Consider the following 19,747-nt stretch of genomic DNA (forward strand, 5'->3'; position numbering starts at 1 on the left):
TTAATGCATACATATATCCAAAACACAGTTATCTTAAAGCCAAAAATCTTGGTTTATTAATAACTAACAAACTGTGCACTGCATCCGTAAGGTTGAACTGTTTATTTTCTTAAAAAATAGCAATCTGAGGCCTGGAACAGGTTACCTGGTTTGTTAAGCTTTTGTCAACAACTACAGAGTTGACTTTCACTATCCTATTAACTTTAAAATAGTATCTTTAGCATCTCATTTTACAACTCATTCAACAGGATATGAAATACGAAGGAATGTCTCAGAAAAAGCATGTACCAATGCTGCTACAGGTTTTCAGAAGGAAAAATGATCAGAATAAAAGGGCAGGTTTACCACAGTGCCCTTCTTTCCACCTTTAAGCACTGAGGAAAAGAGATGGAAAAACAAAACCATGCTTGAAATGCATGGTGACCATTAATATATTTCAAAGCATGTAGACGATAACATTTAAAAAATTTTCCATATACTGTTCCCCTGTTCTAGGAAAAAGGTTTATTTATCCTTCATAAGGCACTGGATAAATGCAGATAATTGTTTTCACAAAAGCCAACATTTACTCACTGAATTAATCATTTTAATCCTTGGATGCTGCCATACTGGTTATCTTGCTAACCTTTGGGATGCTTGATTCTGCAGCAGTTTATTGCACCTGAAATTTGTTATGCACTCATGAACACTGAGTGATCTGGATATTTTATTGTTGAGACTTCTACTTTGACAAGATTTTATGGCCTGCACAACCTTAGTTCAATCCATACTTGCTTTATGGAGCTGTCTTCAAACAGAAGATAACACAGTGCTGTTTCCAGTTCCAAATGGTCCCAGACTGCACAGAGCCAGCCAAAGGAGACACTGTTCTGGCTTCTCCCATCTGACAGACCCTCTCCCTCTGCATTTATTTACTGCACAACACTGAAGGCTTGCTACAATTAATTGTGTTCATTTCTGCATGAGCTTTTCAATGTGATAATTCTGATAATCATAAGAATGACATTAGCTATGTAAAATATTTTAAAAATGGTTTCACAGCACATTCATGAATTGAGAGGTTCTTTAGGCATTCCAGATCAGGAATAAAGGAGCAAGTCAACTTGCCTGCTGATACTAAATACTAGCCTGTGGGATGCAAATCTTCTGAGACTTACTAGTAGAAAATACTTTATATAGGCAAACACAAGTCCTTCCACTGCTGACTGCCATAGCATATACTTCAGAATCCATGGAGAAGTTTTGTTTAAATTATTTCACCAGAAAACCAAGAAGTATATGCCAAACTCAAATCTCCAGAGAACACTGAAGAATCTTAGCCTGATACTAGCTGTTCTCTTCCCAAAAATTCCCTGACTCACTCCTTACTTATCATCCAGCTTTGGTGAGAGACTGCCTCTGCACTCAAGTACTTCTGATGAAGTAAGTAATGGAAACAGGAAACACATATTCCAGGCTCCAGAACTGCATTTCTGTCTCTTATTAGTACATATTCATCATCTTTCTGCCTGTTCTTTTTTTGGTTCACTGAATTTCACATTCTCTCTGCCTTACTTGCAGTTGAGCTCACACTGCCGGGAAAAACAGTGGATTTGAATGTATGGCCTCAAACTGAAAAGCTCCTTGAACTCAGAGCTCTGCAGTTTTCCTGTGATAATGTGGATGAGACCCATGTGAATTTACAGTGCAACTACATGGCAATACATATACCATATCACTTACACATCTCTCTAGCCCTATTTAAAAAGAAAATTGATACTAGATTTTTTGACACGACTTCTCCTATGAGACAGATGATTCAGACAGCCTGTAGAATGGGTGAAAAATCTTTACTTAATTTTAAGGAAAAAGAACTTTCTTCATTTTTCACATAAAAATTCCAGTGCTGAAGGCCTTTCAGGATTCATATTGATCATGGTTCCTATGGAGAAACCTGAATGGATTTAGCCACAAGCATTTTGGGGGCTACAGTGTCTAGCACAAAGCTCCTCAGGGCAGGATTTCAGGCTACTTTGCTTAGTGAGTATTTCCTGGACTGATGTGTGCTGAAGGCCTTTGGCCTACATTCTACTGGCAAAAAATGAAAGGGGAAACTTGGCTTAAAATACACAAAAATTACTGAATCCCACAGCTATCCTGCTTTGGTGTGTGATGATTTATTCTTGCAGGAATGAGAAAGCAAGGATGACAAAGAACATATCAATGGCATTAGTGTAAGACTTTATATTAACAGAGTGCAGTCACAGGAATATGAATTTATTAAATATTATTAGGGCTGACATCCCTTCTGGAGAAAAACAGTTTTTTTGCAGAAAGATGTTATTTTGAAATCAGCATTTCAAAATTTCAAATCTGAAAGGAAAAGCTGTTTATGGAATTTTAGCTGAGACACTTATGGCATTCTGGGTGTGTTGGTAATCACAGCTGGCTTTGAAATAATTAGGTCTGCCCTTGCTACGGGAAATATCCACCCCATTGGCAAAGTCAACACTTGTATAGTAAATGAGGAAGATGATTTATGTACAAAATACTGTCAAATAAATACTATAGAAATACAAGTAAATACTCCAAAAAAATAGGAACAACAACTACTACTACTACTATACAATACTAAACAATAAAAGACAAACCACTATAGGCAAAATGGAAACAATGAATTGTGATGGATGAAACTATTCTGACACATTACAGAGTCGATTTGTTTAATTAGCTTTCCTTATTTTGGTTTGTTAGTTGGTTTTGTCTGTTTGGGTTTCTTTAAATATAATGTAACTAATTTTTATTTCAGGACGGCTGTATGACATTTCCGTATCCACCTCGTGGATCTCCTTCCACTGGTAGTGGAAACTATAATACAATCTAGGCGCCAGTGGCAACTAGATTTATGATTACAATTGTTTTGATTTTCTTTCAACATAGGCATATTACACAGTTGTAAAAATATCCCATGTCTTTATTGGAACCTGTAACTTTTTTTAAGTACTCCATCCTTCATACAAACCAGCATTTAAAAAAAAAAAGTGATAAAAATATTTTGAGTGACTTAAGTTACAGTCATGTGCTACAGACTGCGTATCTAACTATTGGTTTAGTTTTACAGAGGAACTAAATAACGGATCAAATCAAGATATTCTTCAAGCAGTTTCCAGCTATGTGGTCCAAGACCATGTTATAGAGCTATAACTTAATCTGAAAACAGCTTTATAAGATCTTCTTACTTTTGAGTGTCATTGCCCACCACATCTATGTCATACTCTTATTGGACTTCTCTTATTGGACAACAGGACTGGACTACCTCCTAAAAATATCCTGTGCAATAGCTCACAATCCTATATTGACCCCAAAGAAATGGCATAATGGCCTTAGCAGGTATTTTCCTTCTCAAATTTCTGTAATCATATTTATATGAATTAAGAAAAAGATTTCTTATTACCAGTTTCAGCTACTTACTTGTATTTTGTTTTATTTTTACTTCAAATTCTCAAAGATCTTAATTCTCTCCTCCTTCCGTTTTTATTTCCTTTTATTGTTTCTGCTGTTACAGTTTCTATAGTAACTTCTCAATTTGCTGATGAGATTGATGTGACTAAAAGCTGTCTCTTCTCTGTCTGAATTGTTTGAAGCTTGAAACTTAAATACAGTTGCAGTTGTTATGGTGTAAAAAGCAAGCCATGCCCTTTCTTGGCACAGGCTGGTGATCACTGCAAAAAATACTCTTCTGCCTTCTGAGCAGAGATACACTGATAGATGCTGAGAAGTTTTATGTTACCTTCCAACTGGACAGGAAGACTTCTAAACTATGTTTATACCTGAAAAGCAGATGTGCAAAACCATTGTCTTCTCTCACCAACATTTTATTAATATTATGAGGCTTGTAAATAAGTTGTTTTTTCTGTTTTAAATGCTTCCTGGGATTTGAAAAAAAAAAAAAACAACCTAAACAACCTATTTTACTTCATTCTCATCTGTGGCCAGTGTGAAATTATCCTGCAGGTCAAGAGGACCCTGTGCTGCCACACCTGCTATCCTGCTTGCAACTTGCAGGCTTGCAGCTTTCAAAACCCAGCCCAGTGCAATCCCATCTGGCCCACACAGCCAACTAAGCCACTCCAGGTATTTTTAACTGCAGTACAGGCCCTTTGCATCTTCCCACTCCTGAACATCACAATTACCACTTTTACTCTTCAAGCCATCTTACACAATACTAAAAGCTTATCCTTCTATTGCTTTTTAATGAGCTAAAGAACTATTTTGCGGAACATATTCTTTTATGACACGTTTTCTACACCACCAGCCATTTTTGGTGCACTTTGTGAATCACCATTCGAGGATGATGTAAGACAAACATCAGGATCACATCCCTAAGCTTCAGGGAGCAGAGCTCAGGCTGTTCAGGGGTCTTGCTCCTCCCATGGAAGACTCCTATGGGATAATGGTCCTGGTGAGAAGATGGGTCCATGATGACCTCCATTAAACTCAAGAACAGTCTATCCTAGCGAGCAGAAAGGCAAACACAAGCAGCAGGAGGACTACGTGGATGAGCAAGGAACTGATAAAACAAAGCATAACAAGGAATCACAGGAGATGTGGACACTCCCTGAGCATGCAGAGACAGGACTGGGAACGTCAAAGCTGACCTAGAATTGAATCTGGCAATGTGAGTTAAGGACAACAAGGGCTGCTACAGGAACAGTAAAAGGATAACTCGGGAAAAGACAGGACTGCTGCTGAATGGGGCAGAGGGACTGCTGACAAAGGAGACAGAAAAGCAGCTTCACTCCCTCCTTCCCCCTTTTTGACATTTATGCATCTTTGTGACCAGTTCCATCTCTAAATTAAGGTGTATTCCTTATTATTCCAAAATGAATTATATTTATCTATTTCATAAAAGGTATTCAGCGCTTGCTTCTGTGTGCTATTGCTATGTCACATATGGATTTTTATAAAAAAATTATTTTGGTGACATAAGTGATTGTCATTGCATAGAAGGAGGAAAGACAGGGAAGAATGATTCAGAAAATGTTTCTTATCTTGATGCAGCTCTTATTTCTAGAAATTTTATATCTCTAATAATCCTGTGGTGCTGTGTATCATCCTGTTTCTTTTCTGAAAGCATTTCCTGGTATTGAATCTAGGACTCATCCATGAAACCCCTGCTCATCAACTCCTTTCTGGACTGAAAACAAGGTATTTGTTTTCTACTTGCTATTATGAGCAATTTTGAACTTGGTCTATTTCACACCTTTAAAGCAGTTCTCATCTTAGAGAAAAATATCTGTGAGTTACCAAAGCCCGTAGACACAAACCAGACATGGAGTAAGAAGAATAAGCACCACAACCTGTACTCAAGTCCTGTCCCTGTCAATTACTTTTTGTAACTAATTATTTCTTTTCAAAAATTGAGTGGAGAAAATAGGATTATATCCTTTTTCTATGTCAGGTATCATTTCTGGGAATTGTAGTTATCTGTCATATACTTGGGCACATAGTAGTCATAGTCTAGAGATATATAAATATAAAATATAAAAAAATCAACAGTTCACTTTTCTGAAAAGTGCAATTTTGTAAGTCGTTATTACAAAACCTTTCAGCCCATTTGTTAAAGTGCTTGTAGTTGCTGGAAGAACGTCAATTAATGTCTGCAGCAATACACTACAGTTTTAAAAGCGTGGCAAACACAAGTGTTTCTCAGAAATTAAAAAAGCAATATCCACAGCAAAATGACATTTTAGAATACCTTGCCAGTCCACCCACATCAGGCCATCTATAAGATTCTTATAAAGCCTAATTAGTATCACAACTATTGCTTCCTGTTTGTTGCTGTCCATACCAAGTTTTATAAGCTTTCTGCTGTCCATTCTTCCCTTTTCTGCAATTACAAATAGGAACCTACAACTAGCTTATCTTGAGTGACATGAAAACAAAATGAACCTAGAGAAACAGGAAAAGAGGAAAAGAAAACCACTTTTCAGATTCACTTGCATCCATTATGATTACCTATATTAAAAAAAAGTCTCATTTGGCTCACATACAAGTAAATAGCTAAGGTGGAATCAAAGGAACAAAGTGTTTAAAGCACTCTTAATGTCAAAAATAATATTACCAGCTTTCAATAAAAAATTCAAATGAAATCTACTTGGCAGTATCCCTTAGGAAAAAAAAAAAAGGAGAAAAATACACCACGGAGAAAAATTATCAGCAAAAGACTCATTAATTTTCCAAATGCTACAATTCAGTCCTGTGATTAGCCCCTGCCTAAGCCCATGCCTAGTTTAGTGCAGAACTAAATAGCCTGTGACTCAGGCTATTTTTCCATCACACTGCCTGTCCACAGCACTGCAGTGTATCTGCAGTTTTCACTGGCTTCAGTAAGCAAGACACACTTCACTACCCAGGAGCTGGCCCAGAGAATGCTCTGCCCTGAGTGACTGAAACAATCTACAAAGTTTTGAAGAAACCTGGTCAGTTCAGGGTATATTTTGCCACAGGCAGAACATGCTTTCTGTTTTTTTCAGAAACTCTCAAGACCAGATTCAAAGAAATACATGGAACCAACTAAAAGTACTGAGTCAGAGGAAAAGACCGCCAAAAAGAAAGACACTTATTCCCAAGCATAATATCCAAATTTTAGTTTCTCTAGCCACTTTTACATCACTGGCACTTTGTTAATCTACAGCTTCTCATTTAAGAAAGAAATTACACTCTTATACAATATTTGCAGATTGTTTTGATCAGCAATGAACTTCTCATTCTAGACTCCTGAAGCATTTTTTTTTGTTATGTTTGGCATTTCTGCTGAAGTATCCTGCTTTCCTGACAGGATCAGATACCACCTTGTTATTCACATAGTCATGTTCTCTTTTTACCTTCTTTAGTTTTCAGAGTCATAAATTCCCATTTTCATTTAAGGAACAATGAGAAGAATAAAATAACAGCACTTATAAGAAAGTTACAACAGCTCATTAGATAAAAGCTCACAGAAACAATCTAACATAAATATTCTACTCGATACTTGGCCTACTTTTTTTAGGACATGGCTCAGGCAGACAAGGTTGTTTTTCCCATAACTTTTCTTGAAAAGACTGACAAACATGTGCAGACAGCAATATTGACACAAGAATGCATCAGAAGCTGGTCTTGGTAATGTCCACCAAAAAATCCTGAATCCAGAAGCAGGTGTCCACCCAAAGCCTGACACTCACAGGTATAGTCTCTAAGCCAACTAATGCTTTAGGTCCCTTGCTTGTTTCTCTCTTCCATTTCAAAACTTTCTTCTTGCTGAGATGCCGCCTGTTTCTGACCTATTATCAACCAGAGACAACAACATAACTGCACAGACAAGTTAAAAGGTGGACAAAAAGCTACTTAAGTTGGCATTACCATAGCAAGATTGATCATCAATTAAACTCAAGTTTTTTACATGACCAGCAATTTGGAGCTCCTGGGTCAGTGGCATTATCCACACAGAAACTGAAATCCCTTACAGTCAGCCAAGGTCATTTTCAGCAAATGTTCCCAACCAACTTTGCCTTGACTGACATCCCAAATAAACTGGAAATAGAAATGCTGGCAGCCTTCAACATTCTTCACCTCCTAAAATATTGTTCAGTGAAAAAAGCCCTTCTTAGTTTAATGTTTGTCCTTTTGAGACATCTTAAACAGCCACTAACACAAGCAATGTTTCATTTGCTACTGCATACTGGGCCAGCTTCTGTCCATCTCTTCAGTACTGATAACCTAAAGATCTTGCAAGAGAATAATTAATCTTTGAAAAGCCCAAATACAGATTACACTCTTGTGTTTATAACAATAATGCTATTTAATTCTTAATTATGCACAGATAATGTAACGTGTTTTTATCTAATATTGATATTTCATCAGTGACTGGACTTAATCTTTAAGGTCTTCTCCAACCTATATGACACTATAATTTATATATGGTATAAATACATAAGCTGTATACAAGAACAAGAATACAAGGAAATATCTGTCTCCAAAAACTAATCATAGCTGATTTATAAACAAGAAGAGAAGTCTATTGAAAGTGAGCAGTCTATTGAAGTTTACTTACAAAGCTTCATACTGGGACTTACTCATAAACAGTATCAAAAGCAGTAAGCCTGATTAACGATTTCCTTTCCCACGTGGATGCATGAACTTCTCTGAATGTTTATTTCTTCTGTCTTATATTTGAAAGCACTTGATTAATTCTTAAAACCAAACCACTAAAGAAACAGTTCCTTTGACTTGTCTTTGATCTAATGTAATAACTCCAGCAGCTTCATTAATCTAATGATTAAGTCTGCAACTAGGTAGCTCCTCAGTGTTTTAAGGTAGAATGTGTAGACTCTGGTCTTCATTCTGTAACTACAGTAGAGTCTTTTCTTTTTAGCATATGAAGTTGTTCTCAGGTTATCTGTCTTCAGCAATTCAGAACTATTTTTCTGTTTCTCTCCTCTTTAACCCACTTTATTCAATAAAACTATTCTGAATAATTTCAACTTGCTTCGAATGTTTTTTGCTTCCTAGTGTCCAAATAAGTTTGTAACTCTCAATGCAAACAGTTGCAAAACATTGCCAAAGTTATTTTGGAAACCTCTGAATCCATCTTCTAAAGGAAATATGACTCATGTTAGTATTTATAAATGTCACCTAAATCACAATCTCAAACCTAAAATTTTTAACCAAAATTTAGATACCAATAAAATGTACTATGGTGCCTTTCATTTGATACGCCACAGTGCTTTCTGTATACTGACCTATTTACTCTCCTCTGAATACTTTATCTACACACTATAGTAAATACATAAAGTAGAAGAGTTTTCAACTTATTGCTATCTCTCCCAGACATTTTATTAGATGCTTGCTAAATATTCAACCATAGTATACATAGTTATGTCAGTGGTTAGGAGATGAAAGCCTACATTACTTCACTCAGGAAATGAAGTGCAGGTTTCGGTCCTTTCATTGCAATATCCTTCAGTGCATGGATCAGAAATGCTTTTGCACTGAATTGTTCAGCAAGTGAGTGATGCAATGGCTTACACAGCTAAGCCACTGTATGATTTCTAAGGCCACAGGGTTAATACATAGTGATAAACTATTCAGTTATAATTGTAGCTTTCATGCCAGTTTAATTGAATACCATGAATATTACACAATTAAACCTCACTCTGTTATTTAGCAGAAATTTGAATTTTGATTCCCCTGAAATCTAAGTGATTCAACATGTATTAAGGTATATTATCTCGCAGCACAAATCAAATCCACAGGAATTTTAACATTGATTAAATTAACCCAAATATGCTGGGGAGTAAGAAAGGTGGGAAATCTGCAGGAAGGCTGTACATAAAGAAGTGCCATCTCGTAGAAGACAACTGTCCAGTCACCAGTTCTCCATTTTAGTGAAATGTAAGCAAAGATTTCAAGAGGATAATTTTCCCAAAGATACCACTTCAATTCTATTTCTTTCCCCAACATAAATGATAATAACATGATGGAAGAGTTTTAATTTCAGGTTTGAGTTTTCTAAGATCACTAATGGTTCTTAAGATCATTAGTGTGTGGTAAGGTAATCTTAAGGCATAGAAGGAAAAGGATTAGTGAGACCATTTTTTATGATCTGCAATACAACACAGGGTGAAAGATTTCTCTGAATAACAGCAATCCTGACTTCCTGCATTAAGAACTCTGGGACAACTTTCTACGATGTCATCAAGACAGCATGAGTCTTCCACATGAAAAGCTAGCCCACAATAAACAAATTATGTAATAACAAAGACTCCAGTGCTAGAATGCTATCAAATACCAATGTCGCAGCTGCCCACATTGCAGTGTAATAATGTGAAACATAAATGAGAGGTGTAACAATCAAATCTAAACAGTTACATGACTGAATTTCCCCAGATCAAAGTATCTTTGATACCTGTGAATTTCACCTTACCACAAGGAAAAACAGAAATTGAAACTTAAGGTAATATGTAAAAGGTACATTTACATATCAAAGCCACATTTACTAATTTCCACATGGAGTAATTCCTATATATTTAAATTAAGAATGTATTTTGATAGTAATACAATCTTTATTTAAAAATTTTAAATAACAGCAAACCTAGCTATGTTGTTAGGACAGTTTTGCCTACACAGTTTCAGTCTAGGAATAAGTTTTGGATCCTAATGACAATATGCTGTTATTTCTTATGTGATATATTTTCTCTACATAAAGTGTCTTTACAGTTGTTATCAATGCATTAATTCCTGACAGTTACAGATGATTTTAGGTATTCCTGGGCTGAGTCCTCATCACTAACATTTTTGAAAAGCTAAGTTACAACACTGAACTCAGTCTTGAGTCAAATTACCAGGAAACTTTCCCAAGACCCTTTTGGCATTCTGTAAAGCCAACATTTCACTATTGGTGTGCATCCCCTCCTCTTCTCTAGATACATTTGAGATTTTGTGTTTTCTAAGTCACATCAAAAATAGATTAAGCACTGGATAAAAATAGCTAAAACTTTTAAATTGTTTCCTGTAATTGTACATTTTCCCTTTTGAACTTGCATCTTCAGAGGATAGACATTTATGCCTGAGGCAAAGTGTTACTCACTGTGAACAAGGAAGCAAAAATCTTTCCACATCAGCAACAGAGTAAGCTTTGTGAATCCTTCTGCATCATATTCCACCACACCACTATCAACAAAAACACAACAAAAAAAATGAATACAGTTTTTGCCTTCAAATACTGGATGATGAATATGTAAATTTTGTAATACAGGGATTGTTATTTTTGTTTGTTCAGAATCTTCCAGGATTTGCTTTTTTTATAAACAGTTACAATTTTCTAGCTAATTGTAAATTAGATTAAACTTTTAATCTCAGTAATTGTCTTAATTATCCTGTGGAATTGGAGGTTTTTACCCAAAGGAAAGACATTTTCAGTTTAAAATATACTTTTGAATGAAAGGAGACCTGGTACCACATCTGCAGTGCTAAATTGTTAAAAACTGTAGACACACAAATTCCCTGTACCCAAATTAAGATTCTTCTTCACTTCTGTAGTGAGTGAGGGGGTAAAACGGAAAATAAGGCTGTGAAGAGTTTAAATTTGAAAATTTGGAAGAGTATATATAAAAAATACAAAACATGAGATAATAACTAAAAATTCCATATAGAATACTTGTTTGATAGATGGATTAAAAGTTTCAGCCATCAGAAGCTGGTATTCTGTAAATCTGAAGCAGTATCAGAACTCATAAACCACAATGCAAATATCATATAGTCACATGGCCCTTTTTATAATATAGCTTTCTCAGAAGAAAAAGAAATGTCTTGGTAAAAATTAAGCTTGCACTGACTGTCTACTCATACATCCAGTTGAAGTTATTGTTATCTTTTTATCACTGTATTAAATTTGGGTGCATGTTAGAAGCCACCTGTTTTCCTAACCTCACTTGAGAGACCTGAGATTTGAAGGGCTCCCGAATATCCACGTCAGTGGCATCACCTCTTGGAAGCACAGACCCCTCATAACACCTAGCTAAAGGCTTGGACTCTGGATCCATTTAGGCAGGAAACCAAAGTGCCAACCCTTCACAGTGCCATGTCTGCCCTGATTAATTGATTTGTGAAGCTAATGTGCTATCATTCCTGGCCATGCACCTTTCATCTGCAGGAATGCAACATGATCCAAGAGCCTCTTCTCTTGAGAGACAGGATACTGGTTGTTGGTGGGAACAGCTGTCTCCCAGCCCTGCCTTTACACTGAGCAGCAGCTTCTGGCTCTTGCAAGGCTTGGAACCACACCTGCTTCCCTATTTTCCCACCTCAGTTACTGCCTGTTAGTGAAAGACCCCTTAAGTAATTTATTCAGAAACAAATATGCTTCTTCTGCATAAGGAAAATCCCTACTGTCCCTTTCCCATCATCACCTATTTTCTAGAAAAATCAGATTGGCCATTGGCACAGAAGCAAAATAATGCTGAAGTACTTTCCAGTATTGTTACAGAGAGACAATCTGTACACGTAATTCTGTGAAAAATGACTAGATTTCATCTCATCCAGTGGACAGCAGCCACACAACCACAAACCATATGCAGAAAATGAGTTTCCCCCACACAACAGAAAAATATGCATCAGAAGAAAACTTACGTTCCGAAATGACTCAGGAAAGCTGCAATGTACTCTCTTCGCTTATGGTATCCCTGAATAACATATTGTACCTTAAAAAAGAAAGAAAACAAATCCAGATCTATATAAAGATTAAAAAAACCCAAAGCCCAGTTTTTAATGTATTTCTTGTTAAGGAAGATTTATGTTTGATATGGTAGAAGTTCTGAATCCTACATTTAGCATGATTTCCCTAAAGAATCCTGAAACGCCTTTAAAACAGACTCTGGACGTTGCACAGAGAATATCTTGTAAAGAAATCTCTTCAATCATGTCTGAGTAAAAGTTAAATCTTTCACAATAGACTGAAGCACTGTTTAACTGCACAAGACAAAGACTGAAAGAAAGAAATGCTCAGCATTGCCTTACTGAAGTTTGAGTAGAAATCTGTGATAGGCAAATCAGTTATCTGAACTGACACTAAGCTAAGTGTCAAAATAACATTCTGGTTATAAAGAGAAGAAAAAATTAAATTTCTTGCACAACTGATCTTGGGTGTTTTCTGAAGACTGCACTTCCAACAAAATCTTCTGAACACTAAGCTCTTTCACTGGTTTCATGCTGACTCAGGGAGCCACCTACTCAACTACGAGCAACAGTTTCTGAGGTACTCTGGGTTTTGAAAGACTTCTATCCTGGCACAGAGAAAATCCAACAATTCTAAATTTGGAGACTTAAGGCAAAATTCTCCTCACACCATGTAGGTTTTCTCATTCATTTGGGCGGCATCACTTAAGAGAACAGTGTGAGCAGGGTTTGACCCATAACAAAACCAACGCCTGTGTCACCAGGCTGCAAGGACATCTGGTTTACAACTGGTGACTTGGAAGTACTTATGGTATGGTTCTATATGTGATTCTCCGTGTAAATTCCTTTGCTTTCCAGAATAAAAACTAGCATTTAGGAACATTTTCTCCTTCACTGAAAAGAGCAGGAAGAGTATTTTCTTGGCTATGGCAATACTAACATTCCTTGGCTGGCAAATGCTTTCCTAAAATTACTGAAAAAGTCTTGATACAACCATTGCTGAGAGCTGCCTTGTATAACTTAAATACTATTTATAAGCTCAAACATTGTGTTTTGTAAAACACTAAGATTATTTTGAAGGCTTTGTGTAGGATCTGAAATGTTATTTTGGGAAGAGGAAAACATACGATAAGTTTGCTTAAGCAACTTCATTTAAGAAAGGATAAAAACAGCCCAGTGTACTTGCAGATTTTAAAAACAGAAAGTAATTTTAAAACCACAACAAAAACAACTCTAATGATAGATTCCAACACAATTATGAAAATACATTCTGAAGAAACTTTTTCTAAAAGATAAAATTATTCTCTTCATTTAGACAATTGAAGGTATAAATAACATACAAATAGGAAGTCTGTAATAGGTAAATTTCTAAATGTTGACCCCTAAGCCTTCTTTAGAAAATTATACTTAAATAATGGCAAAACTTTCAAAATACTACAATCCTTCTTTTTTGTTTAAACAGTAAGCTAACTGGAACACAACCTTTTCAGCAACCTTAAGTAGCTATTACTGTATAAACATCCCAAGAAACTGCTGATTCAGTTCATCTGGATGAAACATCTGAGAATAAAAATCATGGAAAGTACTCAAAACCTACAATAATGACTGGGGTATGAGAACTTGCAACTAGAACAATAATATGCAAATTACACATCTGTATTTACTAAAAAACAGTATACTGCAATGCAGTGTTGTACAATGCAATAACATTTTATCCTAGATAATAACATGTCACAGTAAGAAAAATCTCCTCTGGGATCTAATCCTAAACTCACTTGTTTACCTAAAGGAGTCATTCCATTCAGTGTCATGCTCAGGTGCTCAGCTCTTACCAAGAAGGTATTCCCTGTGTAGTTCAGCCTAGGTATGCCTTGCTTTGCATACCTGGCAGAAGAATAATGATGTCTGTGAAAATGCAGCACAGTGCATAAGGGAAAGGAAAACTGATTGTCTACAGCAGCTTACCTTGTTAGTTAGGAGCTGGCATACTTGGGGTACATAGTCAATGAGACAACCTCCACCAGGAAAGGCTGGGATGTGAAGGGCAGAGGATCCTCCAAGCGCACTAGAAAAATAATTTAAGAATGCATTACATGTACAGCCCCTGAGATTTGAAAATTATTTCTGCACAGTCCTCTTTCCCTATTCTTGAAGTCAGATGGCCAAAAGGAAGTGTATTTTATGCTGTGGTGATAATGAAAGTATTGAGCGATACCATCTATAAAACAGGTTATACCACGACCCACTGTAAACTAACCACTTAAATCAAGAGTATCACTAACGCAAAACATTCTCTCAGGAAATAGCTTTTTCATTGTGAACAGTTCTGCTTCTTAGCCCTCATCAGTAAGATGTGGAGTACTGTAGTTCAGACATCTTGTTAGTGGGGGAGGAGAGGACCTGAAGTCCTCAGCTATTCCAAAATCCACCTTCAAACCAGCTAAGAATAATCAAAATAATTGGGACTGAGGAGGCATAGATGGCCGGATGCAAATATCAATCATGTCATCTATTCCAGTTTTGGATTTCTCAATAGAACACAGATGTTAACCTACTAAATCAAGGGGGGAGTGGGTCAGAAAGATTATCAGGTACATGATGATGTAAGAAGGATGCTGAAAGAAATGGATTTGTTCAGTCTTCAGAGAACACTGCAGAGGGGGGATACTGAGAAGGGAAGTAGAAAGCATATTGATGTCTTCAACTATCTAATGGAAAATTATAGAGATGGTGGGGTCAGAGGCTTCTCTGAAGTGGGACTCAGTGGTGCTATGTCCTTGGAGGTGCTCAAAGCTCAGCTGAACAACAGGGGCTAAAAGCTCTGAGGAGTGCCTTGGCCAGATAAGCTCCTTCTTGCCAATCTACATTGGCTTATGATTATAGTCTAGGATTCTATGATTTTGTTCATTCCCAGTAGGAAATGACAAAAACAAGGATATTAATTCTGTCCATGCACATACTGGACATCTGAATGGTAGGAAATCACAGAAATAAGGTAACTTCAGAGATGCATTTAGGCAGCTTAACCATTTGCCTCTATCAAAGGACAGAAGACTGAAGCACACCTGCTATTACTCAGAATAATGGCTTCTTTGGTGTGGAAAGATCTAACACTTATTTAAATCAGGCTGTATAAGGCAACAACTAAGTAAAGTCCATGCTACTTCCTTCTAGCAGTACTGACCTAAATCTTTCTTTATAGTCCTTACGGAATAAAAATTTGCATTACATACTGTGGATTACATCATTCACTAACCATCCAGAACCAACTTGGACACCATAAAAATGCTTCAAGAGCTAATTTACTTTGTGTGGCCTCCTGTTTACATGCTGTTTCCATGACAAATTAGACTGCTAGAAAGAAAAGTTCTTCTCTGCAAAACAAGTCTTTTACTCTCCTACAAGATCTGGCCTCTTATTTTCCTCACTACTTGATAAGAAACCACTTTGGTAGGTATAAAGGTCTACAGTCATGCATCCCTTTGAAGGAACAGAGACTACATAAATCAAAAAAATCCCAAACTCATAATGAGGTATATGGAAATCTGCTACTCAGGCAAAACAGTCTGGGTTTAGCAGACTGTTCACCACATGGAACAGTTCTGCAGGTCTGGATTTTGCATATGCAATGATGAGAAAAAAAAGTCTTGAGTACACCACAGCTACATAAAAAAACAAACAAACTTTTCTAGCAGAAGTAAGACTTGAATGGGATTTTTTTAAACAGAATTCAGTTTCCTTGCTACTACCCCCTTACTAAAATTATTCACACAAGAATATAATTTTGCAACTTGTGGATGGTTGAAAGCACTGAAGTATGACTAAGATGATTAGAAAGTTGGAACATTTCTGAAAAAATATGTTCTTACAAAATTGTAATATAGCAGGTCCACTGATCTATAACATTGGAGAATGGAAAACTTGACCTCTGGTATTGTAGAAGTGGGTTGTGAACCTTACTTTAGGACCCTGACTTCCAGTTTATTTAACTCCTTACATATTATTAAATATATCCATAAAAGCCTCCAATCTCATACACAGAGCAGCTGGTACTGTCCATTTTGCATCCTGCCTTGCTTCATTTGACACCAAGTCCAAGTTCCCTTGCAGCACGGACATAGCACTGAAGATGCTCAGATGACTACAACAGGAATTACTGGTTTCTCTCCCAGTTACAATAGCAGGTATGAAATTAAGAGTCATCTCTAACAGACTACACATGCAAAAAAAAAAAAGCTTCCACTCCTATATCATCATCTTACAATACATCTTCCAGATGGAATTATTATGATTTGTGAGTAAGGGTTTCCCATTTTACCTCTATCCATCTTTTGAAAGTAGCCATCCCGTAAAAACGTGTTGACATAAATGGAAATCCAGCCCTTCTCAAATGAAAAACAGACTGCTAAAAGGTATGGTTTCTGAGAAAGAGGTCCCTCCACAGAAAAAAGGCTGGAATTTCTAGTATAATTATCCTCTGAAAACAGAATAAAGCTGTACCATCTGTAATTTATATTCTGTAGAAATAATTATGGGTAGGGAAAATTAAGAGTGGACAGGCGTCTCTGTTCCCTCTATTAGGTCAGAGATTCTGCTTATTAAATATTTTAATAAAATACTGCATTTGCACAGGACCTTGCATATGACCATCTCAAAACTGTCTATAAACATTTAGCAATTAAGATTCATTTGCCTCATTAAACTGATATTTACCTTTTATTTTTAAACAGGTGAAGAAGCTCAAAGTTTGATTTGACTGTGCTGTACTACAATGTCTGTCATGTTAAAGGAACATATTTGCCACATCTCACAACCCTGAGACCAGGCAAGAGGCCATAAAAATTAATTTGACTTATAATAAACCTGCAACTGAAGAAAGCAGACACTTCCACAATGCCAAAGAAGGACCTGTAAAGGGTGCAAAATGGAGACAACTGGGCAAGGGGATGTCACCACGCAGCTCAATATCTAAGGCTGCTTTTTGAGGTACCTCACAGTCCCATCAAAAGAAAAAGTGCCAAACAAAGTGCTATAAGTGCTTTTATAGTGAAGGGCATTCCATTTGGCAAAGTATTTCACCAGCACGAGCTAAAGATTGCTGCATGTCAAATCTGCTTTCCAGATAGTTGGGCCTCGGAGCATAGATCTTAAACACTTCTGTTTGCAATCAAGCTTTCCTTCTCAGTATCAGTGCTATACACCCCTTACAAAAACAAACAAACAAACAAACAACAACAAACAAACAAAAAACCCCACATTCATTTTATCACATCAACAAAAAATGTTAAACAAAAAGCATCAAGAGATATGAGGAAGCACAGACAATTGCTCCCCTACAGCTGTCAGAGTAAGGTTAGTTTCAGTACAATCAATTGAATTGTGTTTGAGTTTTACACTGTTTTTTCCAATAAACTGCTACTTTTTAAAGGCTAGAATTCAAACAGTCTGGTATTTTCTGTAATTTTAACAATTCATGAAGCAACAGTCTTAGGGAATGCTATTTCATTTCGACTAGTACCAGATGAAGATTAAATACATGGCAGATCTACCTGTCTCAGAGATAAGGTTATACAAACATGCTGGAACAAAGACCTGTTGGCCTCAGAATTTTATTTGCTTTCTCTTACTCTAAGCCTTCTCAGCTCTGCAAATCAACCTCATACATCTCATTTTAAGACAGAGCAGAGGCTCTTTGCAGTAAGATCCTGTCCTCCTGGATGTCCAGAGTCAGTCACAATGTGATCTGATCCATGGTCTGGAAATTAAATTGCATATTATGAGGAACTCACTACTGAATTCAACAAGTGCAGCAGTCAGCCTGCATTAATACAAGTTTTGTTCTGTGACATGCTGAAATACAAGTTCAGAAAGCATAGCTGGAGTATGTTTACATTTCTGCTGTTGACTGGTGCATTCCAAGCGACTTGCTCTGTCTCTCAATGGATCTATTTATTCAGACCAACAGACAAAATGCAAAATTCTACCACATTTTTTGATAACTTATAATTAATTAAAATGTCTTTCTCAAGAAATCATCCTCAATAAATGGCTTAGCATTAATTCACAAGTTTAGAGAAGTGACTGTTTTTGTTCTTGAGTATTTAAAGGTAAAGGACCAGTTATTTACCCATCACTTCATTAGGGAAGAAGGGTACTTGCAAGTTTCAAGCTCAGAAGACTGAGTTCTTTAGCAAGGAACACTTACAGGCATGTAGACAGATGCTCTTACTCCTATCCCTACCCCCTTCCCTACAGCTCTTGGGCCTGCCTAATTCCCCTAAACTCCTTCATTCTCACCACCTCTTCTCTGCCGTTCATTTTGCTTCCCTCTCTCTCCAAAGAGAAAAAAAATACAGGTTTCTCTAGACTGCTGAGAAACTTTTGTTTAAGTCTGAAAAATGAGGATTATTTCAGACCACTCTCTACATCACAGTTTAAAGAGTTAAGTGTTAACACAGGTTATGCTACTACAGCTAAGGACCTATGCACATATAATACAGTTTACACATTGTGCTCCCCCCTTACCTGTTCCTATTCCCCATTTTCAAAAATTGCATAAGCTTTTCTGTGAAACAAATATCACAAAGAAAAGAGCATCAACAGAAAAGCTATACTTTTAAAAGGAGGTACCTTTCTTGATAGGAGTTTTTTTAGGGAGAGTAGAAAATGTGTATTTAGGTGAGGAGATTCAGAACTGTAAGAATAATCCTTATCCTGAATACAATGTGATATAGCATTAAACAGCTTTATACCAAAATAAATTGGTATATAATATTGACTGCACTCAACATTTCTAACTCAAATATATTCTTTCTGCAAAACACACAGAAAACAGGGAAAAGACAAGTTCAATGATTGTGAATGATGGAGTTATAGATTCATCTAACTTTGAAATGTAAACAATTGCCTCTGTGTGGAAAGACCTTTTATATGGGTTTAATTATGAGCTTTTCTGTCAGTGTGGCCAGTGTTAAAACATTGTCAAATCTATGTACCAGTGATGGAAAGTAGACTTTACACTTTATAGACTATAGCCCTTTATTTTACCAAGATTGGTAAAATTACCTTTTTAACTCTCTGTAATACCTGCTGTATTTTGAAACTGAAGCACACTGCAGACATGAGCATTTAAAGGGTTTATTACTCATGATGGCTATATCCAAGAGTAGCCTCAAGCATGTGGAAAGAAATTCCCTTCTTTTTGCTCTTTTTTTCCTATTTTGAGAGGCATGTTAAGGGCTTTGATCTCCTTCCCTGTTCTCTTTGTCCTTTGTTGCTGAAGTAAATAGTTGACTTTTTTTCTTTTGCAGTTTCATCACTTTAGTACATTACACCATTTGGCACAAGAGACACAAGGAACCACATCAAATAAAAGCACGTGACCACAAAAGCTGCCTTAGCAACCATGATCCCAGATTTGCTGTCAGTTTACCATTTTTCAGACTTGCCTGACTGTAACCAAATCCCTCCTATCACACAAACAACGTGGTGCTTGGCAGAAGCCTTGGGATAGTGCTTCGATCAGCAACACAAAGCTTAGCATTATTTGTACTGA

General features: G+C 36.6%; 1 protein-coding gene across 4 annotated transcripts in view; it reads right to left on the reverse strand.

The window, feature by feature from the left end:
* The window catches only part of BABAM2 (BRISC and BRCA1 A complex member 2), a 159,857-nt gene that overhangs the window by 23,511 nt on the left and 116,599 nt on the right, over positions 1–19,747 (reverse strand). For all 4 annotated transcript variants that reach the window (XR_005980028.2, XR_005980029.2, XM_030269196.4 and 1 more), the window contains 3 exons: positions 14,158–14,257; positions 12,148–12,218; positions 10,607–10,689 (listed from right to left, as the gene is read on the reverse strand). Coding sequence is in view for 2 of the 4 variants with exons in the window: in XM_030269196.4 (XP_030125056.1) it covers positions 10,607–10,689; positions 12,148–12,218; positions 14,158–14,257 (254 nt within the window). In the remaining 2 variants the exon portion in view is untranslated. The remainder of the gene's footprint in view (positions 1–10,606; positions 10,690–12,147; positions 12,219–14,157; positions 14,258–19,747) is intronic.

Source organism: Taeniopygia guttata, chromosome 3 (assembly GCF_048771995.1).
Source record: "Taeniopygia guttata chromosome 3, bTaeGut7.mat, whole genome shotgun sequence".
In the NCBI taxonomy this organism is placed as follows: domain Eukaryota; kingdom Metazoa; phylum Chordata; class Aves; order Passeriformes; family Estrildidae; genus Taeniopygia; species Taeniopygia guttata.